Source organism: Rhinoraja longicauda, chromosome 10, assembly GCF_053455715.1.
Source record: "Rhinoraja longicauda isolate Sanriku21f chromosome 10, sRhiLon1.1, whole genome shotgun sequence".
Classification (NCBI taxonomy): Eukaryota; Metazoa; Chordata; class Chondrichthyes; order Rajiformes; family Arhynchobatidae; genus Rhinoraja; species Rhinoraja longicauda.
In genome coordinates this window covers 11,764,232-11,790,951 of record NC_135962.1, presented here as the reverse complement: position 1 = coordinate 11,790,951, position 26,720 = coordinate 11,764,232, and the positions used below count along the sequence as shown (strand labels likewise).

Here is a 26,720-nt window from a genome sequence, read left to right as displayed (position 1 = left end):
GAAGGTTGTGTCTGTGATGGACCAAGTGAATTTGAGTGCAGGATGGAAATTGGTAGTGATGTTAATGAAGTCCATGAGTTCTGCATGGGTGCAGGAGGCAGCCCCAATGCAGTCGTCAATGTAGCAGAGATAAAGTTCAGGGATAGGGCCAGTGTATGCCTGGAACAGTGATTGTTCGACATGCCCTACAAAGAGGCAGGCATAGCTGGGGCCCATGAGAGGGCCCATGGCAACACCTTTGATTTGGGGGAAGTGGGAGGAGTCGAAGGAGAAGTTGTTAAGAGGACCAGCTCCGCTCGGTGGAGGAGAGTGTTCGTAGAGGGAAATTGGCTGGTTCTGCGGGGAAGAATCGAAGCAGAAATGGAGGGCTTTAAGGCCTTCCTGGTGGGGATGGAGCCGTAGAGTGACTGAATGTCCACAGTAAAGATGAGGGAACGGGGGCTGGAGAACAGGTCATTAAAGAGACAAAGGGCGTGTGAGGTATCTTCGACAAAGGTCTGGAGGGATTGGACCTAGAATGGAGTCGAGATACATGGAAAGTATTTCAGTGGGGCAAGAGCACGCACAGATAAAGGATCTGCCAGGGCAGTTCTGTTTATAGATTTTAGGGAGAATGTAAAACCGGGCCGTGCGGGGCTGGGGAACGATGACAAAATACCACCCAAATCTCTCCTGGGGAAGATTAAAAAATCTCCTGGGCTAAAGCAAAAATTCCTGCCCTTCAATTATATACCATGCATGCTCCTGCCTTTAAACACACCAACCTCCTACTTTATCTGGTCACTTCATCATACACACAGCTCATTTCCCAATGCACTTCCCATATTCAGTCCATCCCAAATAAATGTACCCTTTGTGATCCCGCCCCTTGCCTTTCACTGCACACTCACTTGTACATGTCGCATGCTTGTCCATAGTTGGCTGCAACAGCCCACAGTCGCATGGCTTCGATGCTCAGTGCATGGGCTTCCTGCAGCTCCAAGGGCAGGTCGCCAGGATCTTGTGCTATGAGCCTCCCTATTCGCTCCTTCATATTGAATTTGTTTAACTGTTTAAAAATACAAGCAACAACACAGACCATTCATGTCATTAAGCCAGTCTGGTCAGTTTCTAGTGACCATAACAAAATATTCGAGCAAGGTAGGTGCACCTTAAAGTGCTCATAACAAAGGGCTACTTCCTACAAGGTAGGATTTATAGTTAGTGCTGATTGGAAGTCTGGAGTTCGTGCTGGCAAGTAGAGTACAGTTCCAATGATAATATCTTCCAATGACTTGCATATTTGGTGCAGTAGATTCAATTTAAACTACCAAACATTTCCCACACTTGGAACAGAATAAAACTACCTTCCTGATATAACACAAGATAGATGTGGAGTTAATTTCTATGTTCTGTTTCTTCTTCAAACCATAGTTGTGCATGACTCTTTATCTTTGTGCATGGGGAGAAGGCAGGAATGGGGTACTGATTTAGAATGATCAGCCATGATCACATTGAATGGCGGTGCTAGCTCGAAGGGCCGAATGGCCTACTCCTGCACCTATTGTCTATTGTCTATTTATAGGAAAGATGTCAAGCCTGAAAAGGTTTAGAAAAGATTTACGAGGATGTTGCCAGGACTAGAGGGTGTGAGCTATTGGGAGAGGTTGAGTAGGCTGGGTCTCTATTCCTTGGAGCTTAGGAAGATGAGGGGAGATCTTCTTGAGGTATACAAATCATGAGAGGAATAGATCAGGTAGATGCACAGTCTTTTACCCAGAGTAGGGGAATCGAGGACCAGAGGACATAGGTTCAGGGTGAAGGGGAAAAGATTTAATCTGTTTCCACACTGTTTTGTTCTATGACTCTTTGACTCACTATGGCAGTGGTCTTTTTAACTGATGATTCCTATACGTTGGTGAATTGGAAAAAATGGTTTTGAATTGGGAATGAAGATGCCTAAATCAGAAGAGTAGAATAATAAAATCAATGTTAAGTTGAACAGGCAAAGAACAAACCCAAGGAATATGGATGAAGAACTTCCATATAGAAACATAGAAAATAGGTGCAGGAGAAGGCCATTCAGCCCTTCGAGCCAACACCGCCATTCATTGTGATCATGGCTGATCGTCCACAATCAGTAACCCATGCCTGCCTTCTCCCCATATCCCTTGATTCCACTAGCCCCGAGAGCTCTATCGAACTTTCTGAAATCCATCCAGTGATTTGGCCTCCACTGCCCTCTGTGGAGAGAATTCCACAAATTCACAACTCTCTGGGTGAAAACGTTGCTTCTCACCTCAGTTTTAAATGGCCTCCCCTTTATTCTAAGACTGTGGCCCCTGATTCTGGACTCGCCCAACATTGGGAACATTTCTCCTGCATCTAACTTGTCCAGTCCTTTTATAATTTTATATGTTTCTATAAGATCCCCTCTCATCCTTCTAAACTCCAGTGAATACAAGTCTTTTCAATCCTTCCTCATATGACAGTCCCGCCAACCCAGGGATCAATCTCGTGAATCTCGTGAATATGTTCTAATGTAATTTTCCAGATTTTTGTTTGGAGTGATAAATTGTGCCAAGCAAGAGGAAGATGGAAATACATTGCTTAAAAGCAGGGACAGAGATAGAAATAAGCCAAAATGTCAATGCTAGTTTTAATTCGTCTTCTTAAATGACTTGACTCTAAAATATACACCGATGAGCCAAAACATTATGACCACCTGCCTAATATGCTGTTGGTCCTCTGTGTGCCACCAAAACAGCGCCGACCCGCCAAGGCATGGACTCTACAAGACCCCTGAAGGTGTCCTGTGGTATCTGGCACCAAAACATTAGCAGCAGATCTTTCAAGTCCTGTAAGTTGCGAGGTGGAGCCGCCGTGGATCGGACTTGACGATCCAGCACAATTTGGAGGGCAGGGCAACACCGTGAACACTTCATCATGTTCCTCAAACCATTCCCGAACAATGTGTGCAGTGTGGCAGGGCGCATTATCCTGCTGAAAGAGGCCATTGCCATCAGGGAATACCATTGCCATGAAGGGGTGTACCTGGTCTGCTACGATTTTTAGGTTGGTGACGTGTGTCAAATTGACGTCCACATGAATGGCCGGACCCAGGGTTTCCCAGCAGAACATTGCCCAGAGCATCACTCCCTCCACCGGCTCGTCTTCCCACAGTGCATCCTGGTGCCATCACTTCCCCAGGTAAACAGTGCACACGTACACGGCCATCCACGTGATCTAAAAGAAAACAGGACTCATCGGACCAGGCGACCTTCTTCCATTGCTCCAAGGTCCAGTTCCGATGCTCGTGTGCCCAATGTAGGCGGTTTCGACAGTGGACAGGGGTCATCATGGGCACTCTGACACTCTGCAGCCCCATGCACAGCAGGGTGTGATGCACTGTGACACATTCCTCCCGTGACCACCATTAAAATTTTCTGTGACTTGTGCCACAGTAGACCTGTCGGTTTGTACCAGACGGGATAGCCTTCGTAGCCCTCGTGCATTGATGACAACGCCCTGTTGCCGGTTTGTGGTTTGTCCCCCCTTGGACCACTGTCGGTAGGTACTCACCACTGCTGACCGGGAGCACCCCACAAACCTTGCCGTTTCAGAGATGCTCTGACCTAGTCGTATGGCCACAACAATTTGGCCCTTGTCAAAGTCGCTCAGGTCTTTACTCCTGCCCATTTCTCCTGCATCCAACACATCAACTTCAAGAACTGACTGTTCACTTGCTGCCTAATATATCCCACCCACAGGTTCCATTGTAACAAGATAACCAATGTTATTCACTTCACCTGTCAGTGGTCAGAATGTTTTGGCTCATCAGTGTATAAGCTGATCAGAATCACATAGCTGGATTTTTGTATCTCATTGTATAATGCTCATTTCATCAGTCACAGTTACAGTAACGTATAGAACAGAAACAGATCTTTACGGCCTACCTAATCCACGTCGTCTATCATACCTAACTACACCCTCCCAATTTGCCTGCAATAGGCCCAGATCCCTTGATTCCTTTCCTACCCAAGTACAGAATTGCCTAAAGCCACATTTAAAATTTCTTACACTGCCTAAAGCTTACATTCCATAAACCATTATAGATGTCAGATTTTATGTCGGAATCACCATAAAACAAAGAACTGCAGATGCTGATTAAAAGGACTTAAAAAGGACTTAAAGCCTCCGTTTCTTCTTCGACCGCAGAACCAGAAAAGGACACAAAAGGACAGGACACTCTCAGTCATCGTGGGGCTCCCAACCCTCTCACCAGCTGCCACTTCTTCCCGTCGGTCGACGATTTGTTCCCTCCCCCTCAACCGCCTCCACCTCCTCCTCCTTCTCACAAAGTCACCAACATCTTCCACCATGATGTCGGCGGCTCCAGGGAGTCGGAGGAGGAGGCGCCAGTGGTGGAGGGGGGAGTGACGGAGTGGACAAAGTGACAGGAGAAATGGCCTGAAACGTCACCTATCCACATTCCCCAGAGATGCGCCTGAGTTACTCCGGCACTCTGTGTCCTTTTGTGTATTAGCCAGCATCTGCAGTCCCTTGTTTCTCTATCCTTAACAGCACGTTGTCCGTTCATTCTCCTTATTCAACGGCAAAGTCTAACGAGCAAAGAATGAATTAGGCCTGGCTGATAGTTACCAAAATAGCCGACATATTCCTTCCGGTACATGCCAGAACACGAATTAACTTCATGGCAGCAGCAAGAGGCACGCCGTAGCTACTGGTCATCGGATCACCCCTGCTCAGAGTCTGAATCTTCCAGGTGGATGGTAGGAACTCAGAGACAATTGTCTCCACCAGCCGCGGGCACACTAGAATCTGAGTGAGAGAGACCAAAGATGCAATCTTATAACAATTATTATACTATTTTTAGATTCAACAATAACTATCTCTAGCAATCACCAGCACTCTGGCCTAAACCAATGGCCACCAAGCCATTCCAGTGTCCTTGCCCATGCATCCTCATCATCTTCTTTTGTTTGGTAGACTAAGATTGTGGATTTTATAGAATTAATAGGCAGAAAATGTTTCCATCAGCAAGAGAGTTGAGTAAATATAGATTAAAGAAAATTTGGGAAACCAGTGGGATTTTATTGACTGAATTTATTTTGTTTCTTTCAAATCCAATAGATCACGATAATTTAGAAAAGGGAATTAGAAACAAATACAATTGAAACTTTCCAAGATATATATCTAGAAAGGAAACATTTGCATAGCCTGGGTAAACAACACTGAGTATGATTAATCAGCCAGCTATTTCACAGAAATGCCATAACCTCGGTTCTTTAAGAGGGCGAGATTTATTCGCCCTCAGTAATTGAATGTTAAAGCCAAATCTTGAGATCTCTTCCCCTTTATGATCTGCATCGTCCTCACTTCTTGTTTATTTTTATGATCATTTTGTACAACCACATTGATTCCTGGGATGGCAACTCTGTTTATACAGCTCCCTTCACATAGTTTCTTTTGAGGATGTTGTCCAGGACAACATCTGTAATTGTCTCTCTTTGTGTACATCATTTTCGTGTTCCAGTGCAAGTCTTGGAACACTGGTAGCATGCTCATTTCTGGCATTTCTGGCTCTGAAGATTGCAGGTTCAATCTCTTCTGTTACTAATGCACCAGTATCGCATTGTTCTGTTCCATTGGGACATTAAATGGAGGCTCCAATTGATCTGCAAATGGATGCAGAAGATCTTACATCACTATTTGATGAACAGAAATGTTCTCTCCCGAATCCTGAGCAATATCTAGCCCTCAGCTAACACTGCCAAAGGGTCTTGACCAAAAATATCATCTGACCATTTCCCTCCTCACCCGCTGAGTTCCTCCACTATATTTTTGCTCAAGATTCCAGCATCTAGAGCCCCTTATGTCACCACTGAAGTGAATACCAACCATCACACTGCTATTTTTGGGGCTTTACCACCCACCAACTGGCTATTGCAATTCCGACATCACAGTACGTCGCTGACTGCATCAGATGGTAGTTACTGTCAGTAATACCTGATTACAAGCCTCAGAGGAATGTCTTGCAATTCGAATCAGAATCTCCAAAATGTCAAGGACGACCGACGGAGCAGGTCGGACAACTTCAAGGATGTAACGCAGACGGTGAAGCACTTTCATCTTCAGCAAACCCTGCAGTAATGAAATAAATGGGAAACACCAGAGATAATTAAGCATTAAGAATCAAAGGAGCTGATGGTTTTCCTCCTTCTATCCCCTCTTCTCTAGAATCAAGATTCAAGATATTATCACATGTACCAATTAAGGTATAGTGAAATTTGAGTTACCATACACCCATACTAAGTAAAAAGCAACAAGACACACAGCCATGTAAAATAACATTTAACATCAAGATCCACCACAGCGGATTCCACATTCCTCACTGTGATGGAAGGTCAAGTCAAGTCAAGTCAATTTTATTTGTATAGCACATTTAAAAACAACCCACGTTGACCAAAGTGCTGTACATCTGATTAGGTACTAAGGAAAAAAATGAAACATACAGTAGCACGCAAACAGTTCACAGCGCCTCCTCAATGAGCCTCAAACGCTAGGGAGTAGAAATAGGTTTTGAGCCTGGACTTAAAGGAGTCGATGGAGGGGGCAGTTCTGATGGGGAGAGGGATGCTGTTCCACTGTCTAGGAGCTGCAACCGCAAAAGCGCGGTCACCCCTGAGCTTAAGCCTAGACCGCGGGATAGTGAGTAGCCCCAAGTCGGCCGACCTGAGGGACCTGGAGTTAGAGAGGGGGGTTAGAAGATTTTTGATGTAGGGGGGGGGAATGTCCATTTAGGGCTTTATACGTTCAATCATCTTCCTCTTTGTTTGCCCGCGGTCGGGGTGTAGAACCATCTGTAGTCGCCCCTGCCGATGGTCCGATGTGCAAAGCCCTCGCGTCGATGAACAAAAAGAATTAGCCTTAAGTTTAGACCCAGGCCTTTCAGAAGTGATGCCAAACAGAAAGTATGACTAGTTTTTATTTCAATCTATTGAGATACACAGTACTTTGATTGTAGTATTGCCATTTTTGTCTCTATCCTTTGACTGTGATTCTCATCATTGAACTGACATTGTTTTTCATTTTCATGTGTCATATTTCTTAATAAAAATATAAATTTTAAAAAAAGAAGTGATGTCAAGAAGTACTTTTAGAGTTTAAAGTTGAGAGTTAATGTGGAAACAGGCCCTTCAGCCCACCAAGTCTGCATTGACCAGCAATCCCCATACACTAATTCTATCCTACACAGTAGGGACAATTTACAGTAGCCAATTAACCTACAACCTGCACGTCTTTGGAATGTGGGAGGAAACCGGAGCACCCGGAGAAAACCTACGTGGCAACAGGGAGAATGTGCATATTCCATTCAGGCAGCACCTGTCGTCAGAATCCCTGGGTCTCTGGCGCTGTAAGGTAGCAACTCTATCGCTGCACCACTGTGCCGCCCTCAAAATGATTTCCAAAAGGATTGGTGGAAATCTGGGACTCACTCACCCATGCAGCTACTAAGGCTGGCAGTTCAATACGAAATTTCAAAGGTGTGAATGCTACTTATTTATAAGGAATTTAAGATATTGTGCAATTAGGAAAAATAATTAAAGTTGAGATAGATCAGCATGCTCAAAATGAATGCCCTTTCATTTTAGGCTTCCTTCCTAAGCGATAGGGCAATGAATGCAATTCTACAACTTAGAAATCCATTGTCTGCTTTGACCTGTCGTTTTCACATCTTACCTTCCATATCTCTAGCCTCCCTCTCTGCTGATTCTCAGTCTGAGGAGTCCTGACTCAAAACATCTCTCATTCCTTCTCTCCAGAGATGCTACCTATCCTGCTGAATTACTCCAGCATTTTGTGTCCAACTTAGAAATGCAGTTCTTGTGAGGAGGCATTTGGTCTGAGATACCCAAAAGGAAATTTTTCTTTTTACATACCACAGGCTTATTCAGCTATGAAACTCTATTAATTTCCTAAATTAAAGCTGAGAAACCAAAGCTTCGAGACCGAATTCTGAGGCTTCATGATCATAAACAAGGGGGGGGGGGACCCTGGATGGACACAGCAACTTGGATTTATGTTATGCCTTTAATATTCTGAAATGTCTTGGATCATGCCCAGGAGAATTAGCACTGGCACCAGGTTAAAGGATTTGGCACTGAATTCAAGAATGAGTTATTTGGACATGATCAAAGATCTAGATTTTAAATATCAGCAACAGAAAGAAAGAGAGGGAGCGAACCTGAGGAATGGAACTCTTGAGGCTTGGACCGCAGTCTGCTGAAGGCACGAATATGATACAAATCAGAAGTGAGGGTGTAGAGACCATGGAGGATTGAAGAACGTTTTTTTTAAATGAAGAAAAACCACAATGGGAAATGTGGAAAACAAATTAGAATTTAAACAAAAATTAAACTGCATAGTGCAAAATTCAACTCTTAAGGGACAGCATTCAGCTTAATAGTACAACCAAGGGCATGAGCGTCGCTGATAACACTCTGATATTGTGACGGCTGAATTGTCTTGAATTGAATTGAATTGACTTGTGAAGCCGAGTTTAATTAATGGCAAATGGGCATTTATCAGACAGCAATCATGGCATAACTGAATTCAAAAGAGGCATCAAACCAGAAGTCAAGAAGAAGCCGACATCGATGTATCGTGAATGTGAATGAGAATGGCCACAGTAAACTGGCAAAATCAGCTAATGGGTACACCAACTGTGCAGCAGTTTATAATGTGATATGGAACCAATTTACACTCCAAGGACAAGAGCTTTACTTGCCAAAAATAGCAAACTTGAACCAAATCGAAAGTAAAAACACACATAAAGGCGAAAAACACAGAATCTGGTCATTGGAAGAAATACAACGCAAAAGGTGATAAAACACAACAAGATCTACAAAAAAATACATTAAAAACAATATTATTGCAAAAGATGTTTTACATTAAGAAAAGTGGTCAGGAAGCCAGTCTCTTCAAATGGAAAACAGTGCTTTGGAGATGGAAAAAAACCAGATGAATTCAAAATAGTCATAAGGCAAAAATAATAGCAGTAAAGAGGAACATAATGGCACAAAAGGATGACAAAGGTGGCACAGCGGTAGACTGCTATCTCACAGCGCTAGGGACCCGGGCTCGATCCTGTCTACGTTTGCTATCTGTGTGGAATTTGCACCTTCTCCCTGTGATTGTAGACACAAAATGCTGGAGTAACTCAGCGGGACAGGCAGCATCTCTGGAGAGAAGGAATGGGTGATGTTTCGGGTCGAGACCCTTCTTCAGACTGATCAGTCTATAAAAGGGTCTCGACCCGAAAAGTCACCCATTCCTTCTTTCCTGAGATGCTGCCTGTCCCGCTGAGTTACTCCAGCATTTTGTGTCTATCTTCGATTTAAACCAGCATCTTCAGTTCTTTCCTACACTCCCTGTGACTGTGTTGGTTTTCTCCGGTTTCCTCCTACATTCCAAAGACATGCAGGTATGTAGGTTAATTGGCCTCTGTAATTTGCCCCTAGTGTGTAGGACACAGAACTAGTATGTGGGTGATCAATGGATGGCATGGACTCAGTTGGCCGAATGGCCTGTTTCCATGCTGTATCTCTAAACTAAAAATCTCCAGGACCTGATATTTTCAATTTCAGCGTTCTGAAGTAGCTAAGAATATTGAATAAGGACCAGGAAAAGAACCAGCACAGATTTATCAAAATGATTCCTGGACCTCCAAGAGTTAAATGAGGGAAACAGAGTTGTATGCTCCAAAATTTAAATTATTAAACAAGGTTACTAAAATCCTAGTTTAGTTTAGTTTGTCACGTGTAGCTAGGGACAGTGAAAAGCTTTTGTTTGTGTGCTATCCAGTCAACGAAAAGAGTATGTATGAATGCAATCAAGACGACCACCATACTTAGAAAGAAACTATTTATGGTGGTCGTGAAGAGTAGGATTTGTAGAATAATTGGGGGTATGGAGTTTGGTCACAGATTTCATCAATTATTTTGATGAACGGTAGAACTGGTTTGAGATACAAGATGCCCTAATCCTGTTCCCATGTTCAGTCAAGTGCATGGCTTGGGTTTTCTCACACAGTCTGCCAGATGACAACAAGCGAAAGAACAACATCAAGTTAGAAGGGAATTGCAGACTTTTACTATTAAAAACACAGGAATAGCATTAGCTGCAATCTTTCCCACACTCTCTCTTGGGTGCCTTATGACAGCAAGTCGTCAATGAGGAAACATCCTGACTGACTGATCTTCTGACCTCATGACACTAAGCACTCATTGTCCTCAGAGATCAGCTCTCGGGGAGCAGATGCAGAAACAAAGGAGTTTTCATTTCACTAGACTACTGATGATGCCCCTATACCTTTCCCCCTTTCAACGAGGGTCAAGCAAATACCCAGCATCTGGACTTCATTGCATCTCCTTCATATATTGCATAAACATATACTTAGGAACTTCTTTAACTCATTCCAAAAATAAACACAAGCTCAACCTTGATTTGAAGGAAATTTTTAAAGAGTTAATTTCCAAAGGGATTGAGAACATTAATCTAATCTTGAAATTACTTTGCACTTTTTGCTCTGGGATATAAAAACAATCATTCCCCACTAAAGCATGCCCAAACTGATAAAGCAAAGATAGATTTCAAATGGACAAAACCACATCTGTCAGATGTGGCTCGACACTACACTTCTAAAGATAACCAGGAGAGTACGCATCAAAGTCCTGGCCACAATATAGCCCTCCACTAATAGCACTGAAACTGATTATCTGGTCATTTTCACTTTGCTAGATTGGGGGAGCCAGCTCTGCATATATCGCTTGCAGTTTTTTCTAGCTTTCAATGTAGACTGCAGTTCAGAACTTACTGTTCAATATTGTTTCTAGGCTATGCTTACTCGAGGGTTATCCTATTTATGCAAGCATAACATAAACACATAATGCCTTTAATTAAAAGGTGCCCAGAAATTATCCTGGCTTTTCCCACAAGGGTGCCAGCTTTCTTGCATGTTAGCCTTTATGTGCCCGACTGAAGGGGAAATGGTTTATATCGTGCAAACCTGTTTCATTCCCTCCCCTACAGCCTGCAGTCTAACTCCATTGCCTCACCTACAGCCTGTGGTCCAAATCTTGGCAGTGACCCACCCCTGCACATTCCAACATGAAAAATAAAACAGAAAATGCTGGAAACATCAGGCAGCCTCTGTGGAGAGAGAAACAGTTAATAATTCAAGATCAGGACCCTTGTTCAGAACTGGGAATGAAAAAAAAGCTCATTCATTTCAATTGCGGAGGAGGTGGAGGGAATAGCTAGAGCAAAATAAATATCATTGGTAGGATACATTAAGGCAACAGTTAGAATAGCAGTAAAAGTACATTCTGCTCAGACAAAGCAGAACATGCATTGAGCTGCTACAGTAACCTATTTGGACTCACCCTATCAGAGATATTTCCCATTTCTCTCTCACCTTGGCTGCAATGAAAAGCTATCTAGTTGTCCCTCTTGCCAGTTTAGATGAAGGGTCTCAGACCTAAAATGTTAACCATTTTTCTTTCCACAGATGCTGCCTGACTTAAGGAGTGTTTCTAGGATTTTCTGTTTTTTATTTCAGATTTGGAACATTAGTAATTTTTTGATTTATCACCCAACATGATACTGTTTATGGATCTCGGAGTACCATAAAAGCTTAAACGCATACGCTGGCACAATCAACAACTGTGGATGAAAAAAGAGACATGAATGAGAAAGCAACGGGCCCAGAACATGGTCCAGGAGGAGAGGATGTAGAGGTATTTGTCAATAATATATTAAATATGTAAACATTACTGCAAGCAAAGACTTATTCTGACACGTTACTTTGATAGCATCAATGCGGGCAACATCTGGATCAGCTTTCTTATCTTCCTTGGCTTTCTCGCTTTGTTTAATTTTTGGTTCCTCCTCGTCATCGTCATCGTCGTCCTCCTCCTCTTCTATTTCATTCGGCCGAAGGGGGAACACTGACGATCCCAGGTACCAGGAGAAGGTCCTGTCGAGACATTCCTGCAGGAAAGAAGCGCCACTTTTACTAGCAGTCTTTCTGCAATACAAGGAAGATTGAACAGTACAGGACAGTAACAGGCCCTTCAGCCCACAATGCCCATGCCAAACATGCTGCCAAGATAAACTAGTCTTCTCTGCCTGTGTGTGATCCATATTCCTCCATTCCCTGCATTCCCATGTGCCTATCTAAAAGCCTTTTAAATACCTTACATCCTGTAATAGTTTGGAGAAACGGAATGTAAATTAAATCTGGTTGATAATCTTACTTCAGGCACCGACAGCTTCTCATGTTAACAGTAGTCTGGAAAGGTAAGTGAATGACGACTGTAAAAATACAGTGTAAGAAAAGAACTGCAGATGCTGGTACAAATCGAAGGTATTTATTTCACAAAATGCTGGAGTAACTCAGCAGGTCAGGCAGCATCTCAGGAGAGAAGGAATGGGAGACGTTTCGGGTCGAGACCCTTCTTCAGACTGTAAAAATACAAGTCACAGCAAAGGGAACTAGAAAGAGGCAATGCTGTCTCCCTTTAATTTCAAGGCCCTCACACATGTCATGGACCGTTCAGGATCAGCTGGTACAAGGAGCTGGTTAATCCACCATACAACCCACCACAATTTAACAATAAGAACAACTGTACAAAAAGAACATCTTGATAAAATATGATTGTTCTGAAACATCAACTCTTTCTCACCCTCCAAAAATGCTGGCTGACCTGTACTCATCTCCTGAGCTCATTTCAGATTCCCAGAAATAATAATATTTTGCATTTGGATGCAATTGCAGTTGGACACAGTGGAAAGCAAAAGAGAACTGCAGTGGCTGAAAATCTGAAAGTACTGGAGAATCTCAGCAGCACGAAGGAAAGAAATAGAATTAATGTTTCAGGTGGCGGAACTGGAGTTTTTCCTGAAGATTCGATCCTCCTCTCTCCACATCCCCACTAATGGCTTTGTCAGTCCATCCTTGCTGGGCCCTGCCATCCAACACCAATCAGAAAACTGCTTCCCACCACATCAGAGCATCCTCAACTATCAAGTTCCCCTGCCTAATACAAACAAAAGGCTGACGTAAGCTTATTTTTTAAACATGTTCTGATTTTTCTCAGCACAGTATGATGAGATTACTTTTTAGTTCCTGGGGACTTCAGGGCATCCCTGGAGGATTTGCAGCACAATAGTCAACCAGCTGTGTGACACCGGATAGAAGCAGCATTTTCCAAGCAGCACGAAGGAGTGTACTTCTATGTACACATTCCGACCTTTCAAAACTGAAATCTGCAGCCTTACCTACAGCAGTATGTAGATGGGTTTTAAGCTTTTTTAAAGCTCTTACAATCACACAATGGACCTGAGAGATTCAGCAGACCAGTCTCTCTACAATACAAGCACTGCACCTGGAAGCCTTTTAAAATTGAAACCTGCAGCCACAACTACAGCAGTAAGTATCGTGTTTTTAAGCCACCTAAATGGATTAATAACCTCAAGAATGCCCAATGGATGTAACAGATCCGATCCTGCGGATTGCAAGTACGGCACCTGGAAGCACAGTGGAGATCCCGTTCGTGTAAGAAAACATGGCTGCCGGGGAGGCCATCGGGTAAAACTGAAGCATCCTTCTAGCAAATGTACAGTACAGCTGGAAAACCAGGAAGAAGACTAGCAAGAGTACTGTATCAGAGGGACATGAGAGAGTGCTGTATACTGTTTTATAGAGACATGGCTCACCCCCAACTCTCCAAACATGGTGCTCAAACTCAAGGTATGGAACAGGGGCAGCGTCAATAAAAGTTTAGTTTAGTTTAGTTTATTGTCATGTCAACCAAGATACGGTGAAAAGCTTTTGTTGAGTGGTAACCAGTCAGCAGAAAGACAATACAAGATTAAAAGGAAGAGGTAGCAGCATTAGCTTCATGATAAACTCATCGTGGTGCTCAGATGAGGTGATTATGTGGCATTCCTGCTCCCCCGACCTGGAATATCTGACAGTCAAGTGCCGACCTTTCCATCTATCCGAGGAAGTTCTCCGCCGTCATTCCAACCGCAATCTACATTCTGCCCCGGGAAAATACCAAGCTTATAGTTGAGAAATTGGGCGCCATGATCAACAGACATGAAATAGCATCGACAGGTGCCTTCTGCATCGTCACTGGGGACCTCAACCAGGCTGGTTTGAAGAAATATCTGCCGAACTATCATCAACATATCACCTTCAACACCAGAGGGACACTACACACTTGACCATTGCTGTACTGCCATCTGCAATGCCCATCACTCCATCCATCATCTGCACTTTGGAAAATCTGACCATAGAAACATAGAAACATGGAAAATAGGTGCAGGAGTTGGCCATTCGGCCCTTCGAGCCTGCACCGCCATTCAATATGATCATGGCTGATCATCCAACTCAGTAACCTGTACCTGCCTTCTCTCCATACCCCCTGATCCCTTTAGCCACAAGGGCCACATCTAACTCCCTCTTAAATATAGCCAATGAACTGGCCTCAACTACCTTCTGTGGCAGAGAATTCCACAGATTCACCACTCTCTGTGTGAAAAAAAACTTCTCATCTCGGTCCAAAAAGACTTCCCCCTTATCCTTAAACTGTGACCCCTTGTTCTGGACTTCCCCAACATCGGGAACAATCTTCCTGCATCTAGCCTGTCCAACCCCTTAAGAATTTTGTAAGTTTCTATAAGATCCCCCCTCAATCTTCTAAATTCCAGCGAGTACAAGCCGAGTCTATCCACTTACCTGTGCTGTTTGTCCCTACCCACAGACAGAGACTGAAGAGTGTGGTACCAGTGAATAGGACTAAGAAGTGCTGGTCAGAGGTAACAGAGGAGTGATTACTCGACTGCTTCAAGTCGGTGTGGACTGGGCCATATTCAAAGATTCATCAGCAGACTGGAATGAATAGACCAATGTTGTTATCATAAAGAAATGTGTGGACAAGTGTCCAACAATATTCTGAGACTTCCCCAACCAGAAGCCCTGAATGAACTGTGACATAATCTGCTGAGGGCTAAATCTGTGGCATTTAAGATTGGCAATCCAGTATCATACAAGAAGTCCAGGTATGACTTCCGGAAGGCAATTTTGAGCAAAGCTGGAGTCAAAGACAAATGTTCTTCAGCTATGCAGGCTTTGCATGCCATGACCTCTGACAAGGTGAGACTGGGTAGCATAAATGGTAACAGTGAATAACTTCCAAATGAGCTCATCGCCTTCAATCCACGTTTTGAAAGGGAGAGCAATGACACACCTCTACGAGTCTCTATAGTCCCTGATGATCCTGCAACCTCAATCTCCGAGGCTGATGTCAGAGCGTCCTTCATGAGGGTGAATCCACAATAAGCATCTGGCCCCAGCAGCGCACCTGGCCGAATACTAAATACCAGTGCAGACCAACTGGCCGGAGAATTCAAGGATGTCTTCAACCTCTCACTTCTGCAGTCTGAGGTTTTCACCTGCTTCAAAAGGGCATCTATTGTACCGGTGGACAAGAAGGGCACAATGACCTGCCCCAATGACTACAGTCATTAAGGTGCCTCAAAAGGGTGGTTATGATGCAAATTAACTGCTGCCTCAGAAATGAACTGGATCCCCTTCAATTTGCCTATCGCCACAACAGGTAAACAGCAGATGCCACCTCACTGGCTCACCACTCTGCTCTGGAATATCTAGATAACAGGAACACATATGTCAGGTTGCTATTCACTGACTACAGCTCAGCATTCAAAATTATTACGCCTCCAAAGGCATCACCCAGCTCCGGCCGAGGCCTCTGTACCTCCTTTGCAAATGGGTCCTTGATTTCCTCATTGCCAAATATGCAGATCGATGATAATGGATCAGCATAGGTGCACCTCAAGGCTGCGTGCTTAGCCCCCTGTTCTGCTCCTTTACATCCATGACTGATTGGCTAAAAATAGCTCTACTGCCTTCTATAAATTTGCCACTGACAGCAATGTGGTTGGCCAAATCGCAGGTGGTAATGTGTCATTGTGTACAGGAGAGAGATAGAGCATATGGTTGAGTGGTGCCACATCATCAACTTCGTGCTCAACGTCAACATGACCAAGGAACTAATCAATGAATTCAGAAAGGTGAGTCGGGAGGTTACAAGCCAGTTTTTATTGGTTGGGTCAGTGGTGGAGAGAGTTAGCATCTTCAAATCCCTGGGAATTAACATCTTGGATGACCTGTCCTGGGCCAAGCACCTCTGCTTTGTTGGAAGTTTAAAGAGATTCGACATGTCTCCAAATATACCAACAAATAGCCCTTGTTATTGAGGGCGTGCAGCGCAGGTTTACTAGGTTAATTCCCAGAATGGCGGGACTGTCGTATGTTGAAAGGCTGGAGCGACTAGGCTTGTATACACTGGAATTTAGAAGGATGAGAGGGGATCTTATCGAAACATATAAGATTATTAAGGGGTTGGACACATTAGAGGCAGGAAACATGTTCCCAATGTTGGGGGAGTCCAGAACCAGGGGCCACAGTTTAAGAATAAGGGGTTAGGCCATTTAGAACGGAGATGAGGAATAGCCTTTTCAGTCAGGGAGTTGTAAATCTGTGGAATTCTCTGCCTCAGAAGGCAGTGGAGGCCAATTCTCTGAATGCATTCAACAGAGAGCTAGATAGAGCTCTTAAGGATAGCGGAGTCAGGGGGTATGGGGAGAAGGCAGGAACAGGGTACTGATTGAGAATGATCAGCCATGATCACATTGAATGGCGGTGCTGGCTCGAAGGGCCGAATGGCCTACTCCTGCACCTATTGTCTATTGTCTAAACCTTTACAGATGTTGAAGGTATTCTGACTGGTTGCATCACGGCCTGGTTCAGCAATTCGAATGCGTTGGAACTCAAGAGGCTGCAGAGAATGGAGGATACAGCCCAGTCCATCATGGGCACTGCCCTACCCTCCATCAAAAACATCCACGAGGCGCTGCATCAAGACAGCATCTGTCATCCCTCACATTCACCATCCCTCAACGGTGTGGTGCCGTTCCATTGGCTAAAGGCCAGTTCATTGGCTATATTTAAGAGGGAGTTAGATGTGGCCCTTGTGGCTAAAGGGATCAGGGGGTATGGAGAGAAGGCAGGTACAGGTTACTGAGCTGGATGCTCAGCCATGATCATATTGAATGGCGGTGCAGGCTCAAAGGGCCGAATGGCCTACTCCTGCACCTATTTTCTATGTTTCTATGTTTCTATGTTCCCTCTTCTCACTGCCACCATCGTCAGGAGGTACAGGAGCCTCAAGTCCCACACCACAAGGTTCAGCAACAACTACTTCCTTACAACTATCAATGCTTTGAACCAACCTACACAATCCTAATCCTACCACATCAATGGAATTTCACAGCCCACCTCCTGCCTTACTATGGACTTGTTTTTTTTCTAATTATGTATTTGCAGAGCCTTATTCTTTGTAGAATGTTATGTGTAATTTATACATAATTTTGTTTTTGTATGGTTGATTCTGGGTGCCTGTAATGATACGAGCAAGATTTATCATTGTACTTAAACCCAGGGATGCAGTGCTGCCGGAGCTCACCGGAGTGTCGCTCTGGCTCCACTGTAAAAAAAAGACAAAATAAACAGCGGGGAAATTTAACTAGCGGGGAATTGAACAGCGGCCGCTCCAGCACCTGTGACAGCTCTGGCACCTAAAACATTAGCACTGCAACACTGCTTATACCTCACCATACTTATACATGACAATAAACCTGGACTTGATTATAGACAATAGACAATAGACAATAGGTGCAGGAGTAGGCCATTCAGCCCTTCGAGCCAGCACCGCCATTCAATGCGATCATGGCTGATCACTCTCAATCAGTACCCCGTTCCTGCCTTCTCCCCATACCCCCTATCCTTAAGAGCTCTATCCAGCTCTCTCTTGAAAGCATCCAACGAACTGGCCTCCACTGCCTTCTGAGGCAGAGAATTCCACACCTTCACCACTCTCTCACTGAAAAAGTTCTTCCTCATCTCCGTTCTAAATGGCCTACCCCTTATTCTTAAACTGTGGCCCCTTGTTCTGGACTCCCCCAACATTGGGAACATGTTTCCTGCCTCTACTGTATGTTTCTTTTTTTTTTCCTAATCAGATGTGCAGCACTTTGGTCAACGTGGGTTGTTTTTAAATATGCTATACAAATAAAATTGACTTGACTTGACTGTGTCCAATCCCCTAATTATCTTATATGTTTCAATAAGATCCCCCCTCATCCTTCTAAATTCCAGTGTACATGTGGTACATGTGTAAGTGATGGGGCTCAGTACTGGCTTCAGAGACCTCCTCCAGATCACTATTTTGTGCCAAATCTCCAGATATGCTGGCCTGCTGGTCAGAGACAATAAAGTGGCTGCTATTCCAGGAGCCTGCACTTGTCAGGTGTGAGATAGCGGTTCAGCAAAAGAAAAACTTATTAGCTGTGCAGTGAGAGTGGCACAGAATGACAAGAAGGGAGGATGGAGCATTAAGCCAGCAATGGAGGCATTCAGGGCTGGGGGATGCTGAGGATCTACAAAGTGTGAAAGTGGATTTAATCGCCCTGGCTGGCTAATACACAATCAGCCAGAGAAACTGCAGCATTCTGCAATTCAGAGAAGGAGATCAGAGGAAAGTGGAAACGAAATCACCGTGCCAGTTGAGAGAGGCGAGTGAAGATGCCTGAAAGCCGTGCCACCATTGAGAAGGCAGGGGTTGATTGTGATGTTTATAAGCCTCTGCTTGAGGAGCTCAGAACTATCCGGGGACTAACACCTGAGGGACAATGACAATAATATATATGTGTGAGCCAGTGACCATGCAGCTAATAACTTGGTGAGGTGGGGTTTGGGGAAACTCGGTCAGTAGCCATGTGACAAATATCTGGGAAGGAGTTAGCAGCCATAGGATCAAGTACAGGGGAGCAGTAAATGTGATCCTACTATCAGTGATTGGAGCATTGTAATGTTTTAATGATTCTATCTTGCCATTCAGCTCATCTTGTCTGTGCAGCCAGAAAAGAGCTACCCACCTAATCCAACCTTCCAGCATTTGGCCTGAAGGTCCTAACTCTCCAAGTACACCTCCAGGTATAGATCCTACAAAGTTTACAAACACATATGTACAACCCTTACATGTTCATGAACGTACATGAACATGGTAGGGAGACCGGAGGGATGGATAGGCCGGCTACTGGTGACAGATGTTGACATGAGCTAGAATTTTGCCACATGAAACCCAAAAAGTATATATTCCAGTTAAAGGACTCACGTCCATTTTGCGAATCCTATCGAGATACGCCACCCAGGCCAGCAGCATAGTCTGTTTATAAACCACTAATAGCATTATCAATAGCATTTAAAACTTATTAGCCTGAAACGTGCTTGGGCTGAATTTGTTACCGCCAGCTTTATTATATAGAATGGGCAAACTAGATTTAAGCCATTTCTCTAGACTTTCTATTCCTATGGACACCCCACCTCTGCAGACATCTTCTGCCATGTGGGAACTTGGTGTGTGGTCGCATTACTGATTTGTGTTCGGATTACGAAGCATTCTCAGTACAGGATCGTCTAAGTGCAATGAAAGTTTCTGCCTCCATTCCACCCTCCCATGCCAAACGCCCCCGGGTGAAAAGATTTTACCCCATTCATCTCATGCTTCTATCAGCTTCTGGCTTCTGGTATTTGAACGCTCAGCTAAAAGCAGTGGATCCTTCCTACTTGCTCCATTTAAGTCTCAGTTAAGTCTGCCCTGTTGCGAAGTTCAAAAACAAAACAGCTTACCCAATGTTTCCTCATAATTACAACTTTCCACAACCAGCACTTCTTGTCATGACAATCTCTGGCTCAAAACCCAAGAACTATTCATCTCAATCATAAATGACAATGATCTGAAACCCAATAATCTTCATTGGCCATAAACCTGCCAATTGGTCAAATCTTTACCCAGTAAAAAATACATTTATTTAATCAAAGTAAACAGCAGTGTTCTCAAACACCCATTTCCTCTCTCCAGTGATGCTGCCTTTCCCGCTGAGTTACTCCAGCATTTTGTGCCTATCTTCAATGTAAACCAGCATCTGCAGTTCCTCCCTAAATATTTGAAGGGTCAGGTGACATACCTCATCAGAGGTGGAGACTAAGAGCGCCTTCAGGGACTGGACACAGGCAGCAATTACGTTCTCGACGTGATCATCCAGGGAATAGCGAAGGAGGAAGAGAAACCCAGCGTCCAGCAGCATTCGCACAACGCTGTGCTTGAGGGAGGAGGAGAAATCGCCAGCTTTTGCCTAGTAATGAACAACAGGAAAACAACTCAATTTATGTGCACCACACATTTCATAATTAACATGAAGCACCTGTTTATTGGAAGTACTGAAACACGCCAAACCACGGTCAAGGAAGCCAACCTCTCCATTACTTTCTTCAATCGTTGTCCAAGAACACTGATTATGCTGCAGTCCATGTTCCTTCCCATGGAGCCATTTAGGAAATTTGGTCATCTATATCAGTGTAGCATTTGATCACCAGATTTTACGTCTGCATAAATAGGTTCTCTCAAAATCTCCCAAATTGCTTCTTTTGGAATCTTACGACATACAAGGTAACGGTCGTATTACCTTTTATCACATCCATTGAACCTTCTCTCTAATCTAATGTGACAACTTCAAATTGAAAAAGAAACAGAGCTTATGCAAAAGGGTAGGAAAAGCAACAGAGACAAAAGGCTGAAAATTAAGGATGGGGGGAGAAAAGAAAGACCAAGAGAGAAGGCATGACAGGAAAGGTCAGAGGGGTAAGGGGGAAATTCATGCAAGTTGCTGTTCAAAACACAGGGATGAATAGGGAGCAGATAGTCTGGCAAGTATTGGGAAAAGAGGAAAAGTCAATGTTGGCAATGGAGCTCATAGATCAGGATGTCGGAGAAAAGGAAAGGAAAAACTCAAGTCTTGTGACTAGCTACCTATTATACCAGTGAAGGTTCTTTGCAGCCACAAAAATACCTGACTTGAATTCCTATTAACAGGTTGTTCTGGAATTAAAGCAATGATGGTATTTTCTCTGAATCTTGTCAAAATAGCACATTTTCAAATAATTATCTCGTCTGTTCAGCTGTTGAAAATTCCATCTAGTTGTTTCTGCTGCTGTTTAGCCTCACCCCTAATATTCATCTTGTCCACCAGGCCGACCCAAAACTTCACCTATTCATGTACTCCAGAGATGCTGCCTGACCCACTAAGTTACTCCAGCACTTTGTGTGTGTTTTTTATTGTCTGATGCAAACTTTGACATGTCCAACCAAAGCAAAGCATCCTTCTCCCTCAGCTTGAAGGTGCCACTCTTATCTCTCAGATCACAAGTAGCGAATCTTTAGCAAAAGCAGCTCTATCCTACATTGTTACTTCTGGAGCGTGCAGGAATTTCTCTCTGGTTCCATTTGCAATCACCTTGGCAACGCCAACAGGAATGGAGTCAGCATTCACATGTTCTCTGACAACATTGAGCTCAGTCTATCAACCATCTGTCTTGCCTCCTCTACTGCCTCGGTATCATCATTAGTACTCATTCCTTCAAGAATCACCACCTTTAGTGTCCACCAAAAACATAGCCTGTTTGCCATCGATCACATCTCTCTTTTAGGCTGCCTGGAGCTCTTCTTAATTTTAACATCTTACTTGACCCTGAAATATGTTTCTGACCCCTACATTTGCTCCATCACAAAGTTCACAAGCGTCAGTCTCCATCTGACTCAGTTCATCAACAGTGAAGTCCTACATCATGCCTTTTGACTAGCTCAAAGCTCTCCTGCCCAGCATCCAAACTATCCTCAACCAAAATCCTATCCAGATCTTAAACTGGACAAAATCTTACACACACCTTTGCTCACTTACAAATCCCCTCAAAACACTTATTTAGAACTCTTACTTTTGCTGCTCTGTTCACCTATCACCTCGAGTGCTACAACATTCCCCTGTCGCTCATTCCCCTATCAGCTTTTGCATGTAAATTATTTTCTTCACCACACCATTTCTGGGTGTGCATTCAGCCATCTAAGCTTTGCATCCTAAAATTACTCATTCATTAAAATAAACTAAAATGAACTCAATTCAGACTGGAATTGCTGTCCTGTTGAGCTAAATTATTAAAGCAGTAGGTAGGTCTACAAATTAATCAGGTAGTGGATGAGAGTCCACTGAATTAATTTAAGTCTACAGTAATGGATCTGGATTGTTGACCATAGAAGTGATTTGGGCAACATCAAGTAGATTGCAAACAAATGTGTAAAAAGTAAAAATTAATGGTTCTCTGTCTAAGTGCATAAAGCGCAAATGTGTACTCGTTATTTTCTACGTACGAAGGTGCTTAACAAATGGCATAAATAGAAACAAATGGTCTAGTAGTTATTCCAGACCAACTCTGGAATTAAATAATCTAGGGTAGCTTGTTCACAAAAAAAGGCAAGCAAAATTAAAAAAGGAATTGGCATTATTCTGAAAATAAAGGTGGAGAAGAAAGTAGCAGCCTGGAAAAATCAGGTGCAAAAAGCTGGAACTGTAAATAAAGTTAGAAAATTAGAAAAGACTGGAATTCTTTGCCAGAGGCTGTGGAGGCCAAGTCAATGCATATTTTTTTCACGCAGAGATAGATTCTTGATTAGTACAGGTGTCGTGGGTTATGGAGAGAAGGCAGGAGAATGGGGTTAGGAGGGAGAGATAGATCAGCCGTGATTGAATGGCGAAGTAGACTTGAATGGCCTAATTCTGCTCCTGTCACTTATGACCTTATGAACACAAAAATTAACATTGGATACACCACAAATCAGGAAATTAGAGTAGAAGGGGAACAAGAGTATTTGACTGATCTCACTGTCTCCATCACAGGAGACAGACTATTGACTTCACTTGGACCATCTCTGACATCTCCCGACCGTTTCTAGATCTCACCGTCTCCATCACAGCAGACAGACTATTGACTCTCCGACAAGAGTATTTGAATAGTCACGAGGGACTTTTATATTCATATATACTGACCAATCTGAAGAAGGGTCTCGACCCGAAACGTCTCTCCAGAGATGCTGCCTGACCCGCTGAGTTACTCCAGCATTTTGTGTCTACCCAATTTAGCAAAAGTAGATGGAAGGAAGCATTCATAGAATACGTTCAAGATTGCTTCTTCGAACAGCATGTTAAGAAACCAACCAAATAACAGGTCCTATGAGGTTTAGAATTGCACTATCATACAGTGCTAATTAATAATCTTACAGTAAAGGATCGGCTAGGGAAAAGTCTTTCCAATATGATAAAATTTCATATTAAGTTTGAAAGCAAAATGGCTAAATCTCCAATCAAAGTCTTTAAACAAATTTACTTAGATGAAGTGTAAGTTGGCTAAAATAAATTAGGCAAATTAATTAAAGAGAATGACACTGGCTGACGTGGGAATACAAAATAGAGAGCAGGAGTTAGCAGGAATGGAAGGATGTAATTATTGGAAGGCTGCAAAGTCCTTGGGCTTCAGGGGTTTCATATTAGAAGAGATGATCAAGAATAACATATCCAAGTTTCACACTAATAGTGAGAAAGTATGCTGCAAGAATGATGCAGTGATTGTATAAAGACTCATAAATTAATTGGATAGATTAAAGATGGATTATAATCTTCCTATTTAAGGTAATAATGTGGGGAAACTCCAATAGTGTAATATTATTAACTACAGTAGGAAGAATTTAATAAAATAAAATAAAAGATGAAAGCTGGCTGAGATACCAGGATATCAGTGGTTCCTTGTGCGAGAAAATTAACAGGAAACAACAGGAAATTGGGAAGGCAAGTTGCCTTTACTCGATGGAGATGGCAGTATAAAAGGAAGACTCACTACACCAATAGAGGGCTTCTGTGAGATGTTATCTGCAGTATTGTGCTCAGTTTAGGAGCTCTTTACATTAGGATGGATTTTTTTTAAGAGAAACCAGTCCTGAGCACAAAGGGCGGTCCTATAAAAAATGCAATAGGCCTTTTATTCACTGGTCTTTGAAAGAACAAAAGGTGATCACAGAGAAATATATCAGATTTGTGTTTGATATGGTTAGCACAGCGACACCTGAATTAAAGATTTAGCACCACGGTACAATACCAGGTAAAGGGATCACACCAGTCAGACCATAGAAAATGGCGTTGTGATGGGTTAGGATTGTGAATCTTTCAAATTTTCTACTTTCATAGGCTACTGATGTCATCTCAGTATATTCTGACATAGAAACAGAAAGGTTTGTTTATTCAACAGGTCGGAGTTAATGTTTTGTATCAAGACCTGTCATCGGAAATTGGTCAAGAAATGTCCAGGCTTATCAGCTTGAAAATGCCAGCTTGTCAGAGTGCTAGCCCCATTGCACTAAAGTGGCGGAGAAAGGAAGAGAAATAAAAACATATTTTTTGCAAGAAGTTTGAAGACTGTCAGGAATCCCAAAGGACCGTGGAAATGTCTTTTACCTGAAACCTTAACTCTGTTTCGGTCTCTGCCAATGCTGCCTGACCAGCTGAACAACCCCAGCAATATGTGTTTCTGTCCAGATTTCTAACGTGTGTGGTTTTGTTTTAATTACTGGGTATATTCAGGAATGAGATGAGTTGGCTTTTGGAAACAAAGACAAACAAGGATTAGGGAGAATCTGATGTAGAATTTCACCTACTGAACAAGTTAAATTTACCTCTTAGGGCGAAAGGAATCAAGGGAAATGTGGGAAAGCAGGAACGGGGTACTGATTTTAGATGATCAGCCATGATCATATTGAATGGTGGTGCTGGCTCGAAGGCCTACCCTTGCACCTATTTGTCTATGTTTCTATGAAATGGGGCGGCATGGTGGCGCAGCGGTAGAGTTGCTGCCTTACAGTGAATGTAGCGCCGGAGACTCAGGTTAGATCCTGACTACGGGCGCCGTCTGTACGGAGTTTGTACATTCTCCCCGTGACCGAGATCTTCGGTTTCCTCCCACACTCCAAAGACGTACAGGTATGTAGGTTAATTGACTGGGTAAATGTAAAAATTGTCCCTAGTGTGTGTAGGATAGAGTTAATGTGCGGGGATCGCTGGGCGGCACGGGCTCGGTGGGCCGAAGGGCCTGTTTCCGCGCTGTATCTCTAAATCTAAAATCTAAAAAAAATCTAAATGCTCAAGAAGCATCAAGATCTACTGCTGCTCTTATTTCTATGATCTGAACACTGCGGCTCTGAAATCTATCTCTGTGTGGTTAACAATGGTGAGCAACGTTTTGTAAAATGTATTCTAAATTGTGCCAAACCCACCTTTTGAATGACATGTGCCAACGTCTGAAGTGCGAGAGTTCGCTGCTGAATTATCTGACTGCGTGATAAATGAAAGAGATCTTGCAGCGAATAACCAGCTTCCTACAAGAGACAAACCAGTTGTTAGAGAGAATAACAGCAACCAATGACCCAGAAACTTTAGTCTACCTGCCAATTACTCATTGGACACAAATTCTGCTCCACCAGATTGATGTACAAAGAAAGGAAATGACTAGTTTCTTTTACAGCACCTTTCATGACTGCAGGCCTACTCATTAGCTGGCGAGGTGCACCAAAGTGCAATCACCCCTTGTCATGGACGAAACGCAGCAGCCAATTTGCTCACAGTAAGCTTCATCAAGTAATAACGAGATGTATTGCGTAACTTGATTGGCTGCAAGTGATTATGTTCTCTTACTCAATCACAAGACTTCAGAATTAAAGCTGCAGGGAGTCCATAACTACTATTACTGTTCTCCGTAAAGCAATAAAAGATGAAGGGAGATCTGATTCAGGTTTCAACAGAGTAGCTGGCAAGAAACTTTCCACTGGCTGATGAGTAAATAAGCAGAGGGCATCGATGAAAGGGAAATGGAAGAGTCAGAACCAGAGAGATAAAGCACAAAACAGGCCGTTCGACCCACCGTGTTCACGTTGATCATCAACCATCCATTTACACGACTCCTACATTCATCCCATTTTATTCTCCCAACATTCCCATTATATTCCCTTCAGACACAACCATTCACCTACACACTCTGGGCAATTTACTGTGGCAAGCATAACCTTAGGATGTAGGAGGAAACGCTTGTAGTCACAGGGGGAATGCAAACTGCACACAGACAGCACCCAAGGCCAGGGCTCTTCAGCCCGATGATGAGGCAGAAAGACTAACTGTACCATTATGCCAGACTTTTTATTTCTCAAATTAGGCCGTGACAGGGAATAGACTGCTGGAAAGAGTCGTAAAAACCAAAGTCAATTACAACTTTACAAGAAAGTGAAGGAGTGGGAAATAGTGTAGGAGTGAGATGATTTAGGTAACATATCAAAGTTCTGTCACAGTCACATTGAGTCGACTGGACTTTTCTGCACTGAGTGATTCCACGTTTGTTCCATGTGCTTGCGCTTCTTGACTTTAAAATACAGAAGGATACAAACTATGGGAATTGCAATCCAAGTCCATTTTTTGTAAACAGCTAATCAAACACTCCATGAAATTGTTTTGACCAAATAAAGAGGGACCTCTATTTCAATGAGCAACTTTAAATCCGTCAACTTCTTCTAATTTAATAGAGTAAATACATGTGTATTGTTTGCCAATTTTTCTATTAAATCTGAAATAAAATTGCTGCT

At 43.2% G+C, this 26,720-nt stretch overlaps 1 protein-coding gene across 4 annotated transcripts in view; it reads right to left on the bottom strand.

Annotated features, from left to right (window-relative positions):
• The window catches only part of rpap1 (RNA polymerase II associated protein 1), a 111,604-nt gene that overhangs the window by 34,279 nt on the left and 50,605 nt on the right, over nt 1–26,720 (bottom strand). For all 4 annotated transcript variants that reach the window (XM_078407103.1, XM_078407106.1, XM_078407105.1 and 1 more), the window contains exons 10-15: nt 25,365–25,466; nt 20,182–20,349; nt 11,869–12,054; nt 6,010–6,144; nt 4,642–4,821; nt 891–1,048 (exon numbers count right to left, since the gene is read on the bottom strand). In XM_078407103.1, the coding sequence (XP_078263229.1) occupies nt 891–1,048; nt 4,642–4,821; nt 6,010–6,144; nt 11,869–12,054; nt 20,182–20,349; nt 25,365–25,466 (929 nt within the window). The remainder of the gene's footprint in view (nt 1–890; nt 1,049–4,641; nt 4,822–6,009; nt 6,145–11,868; nt 12,055–20,181; nt 20,350–25,364; nt 25,467–26,720) is intronic.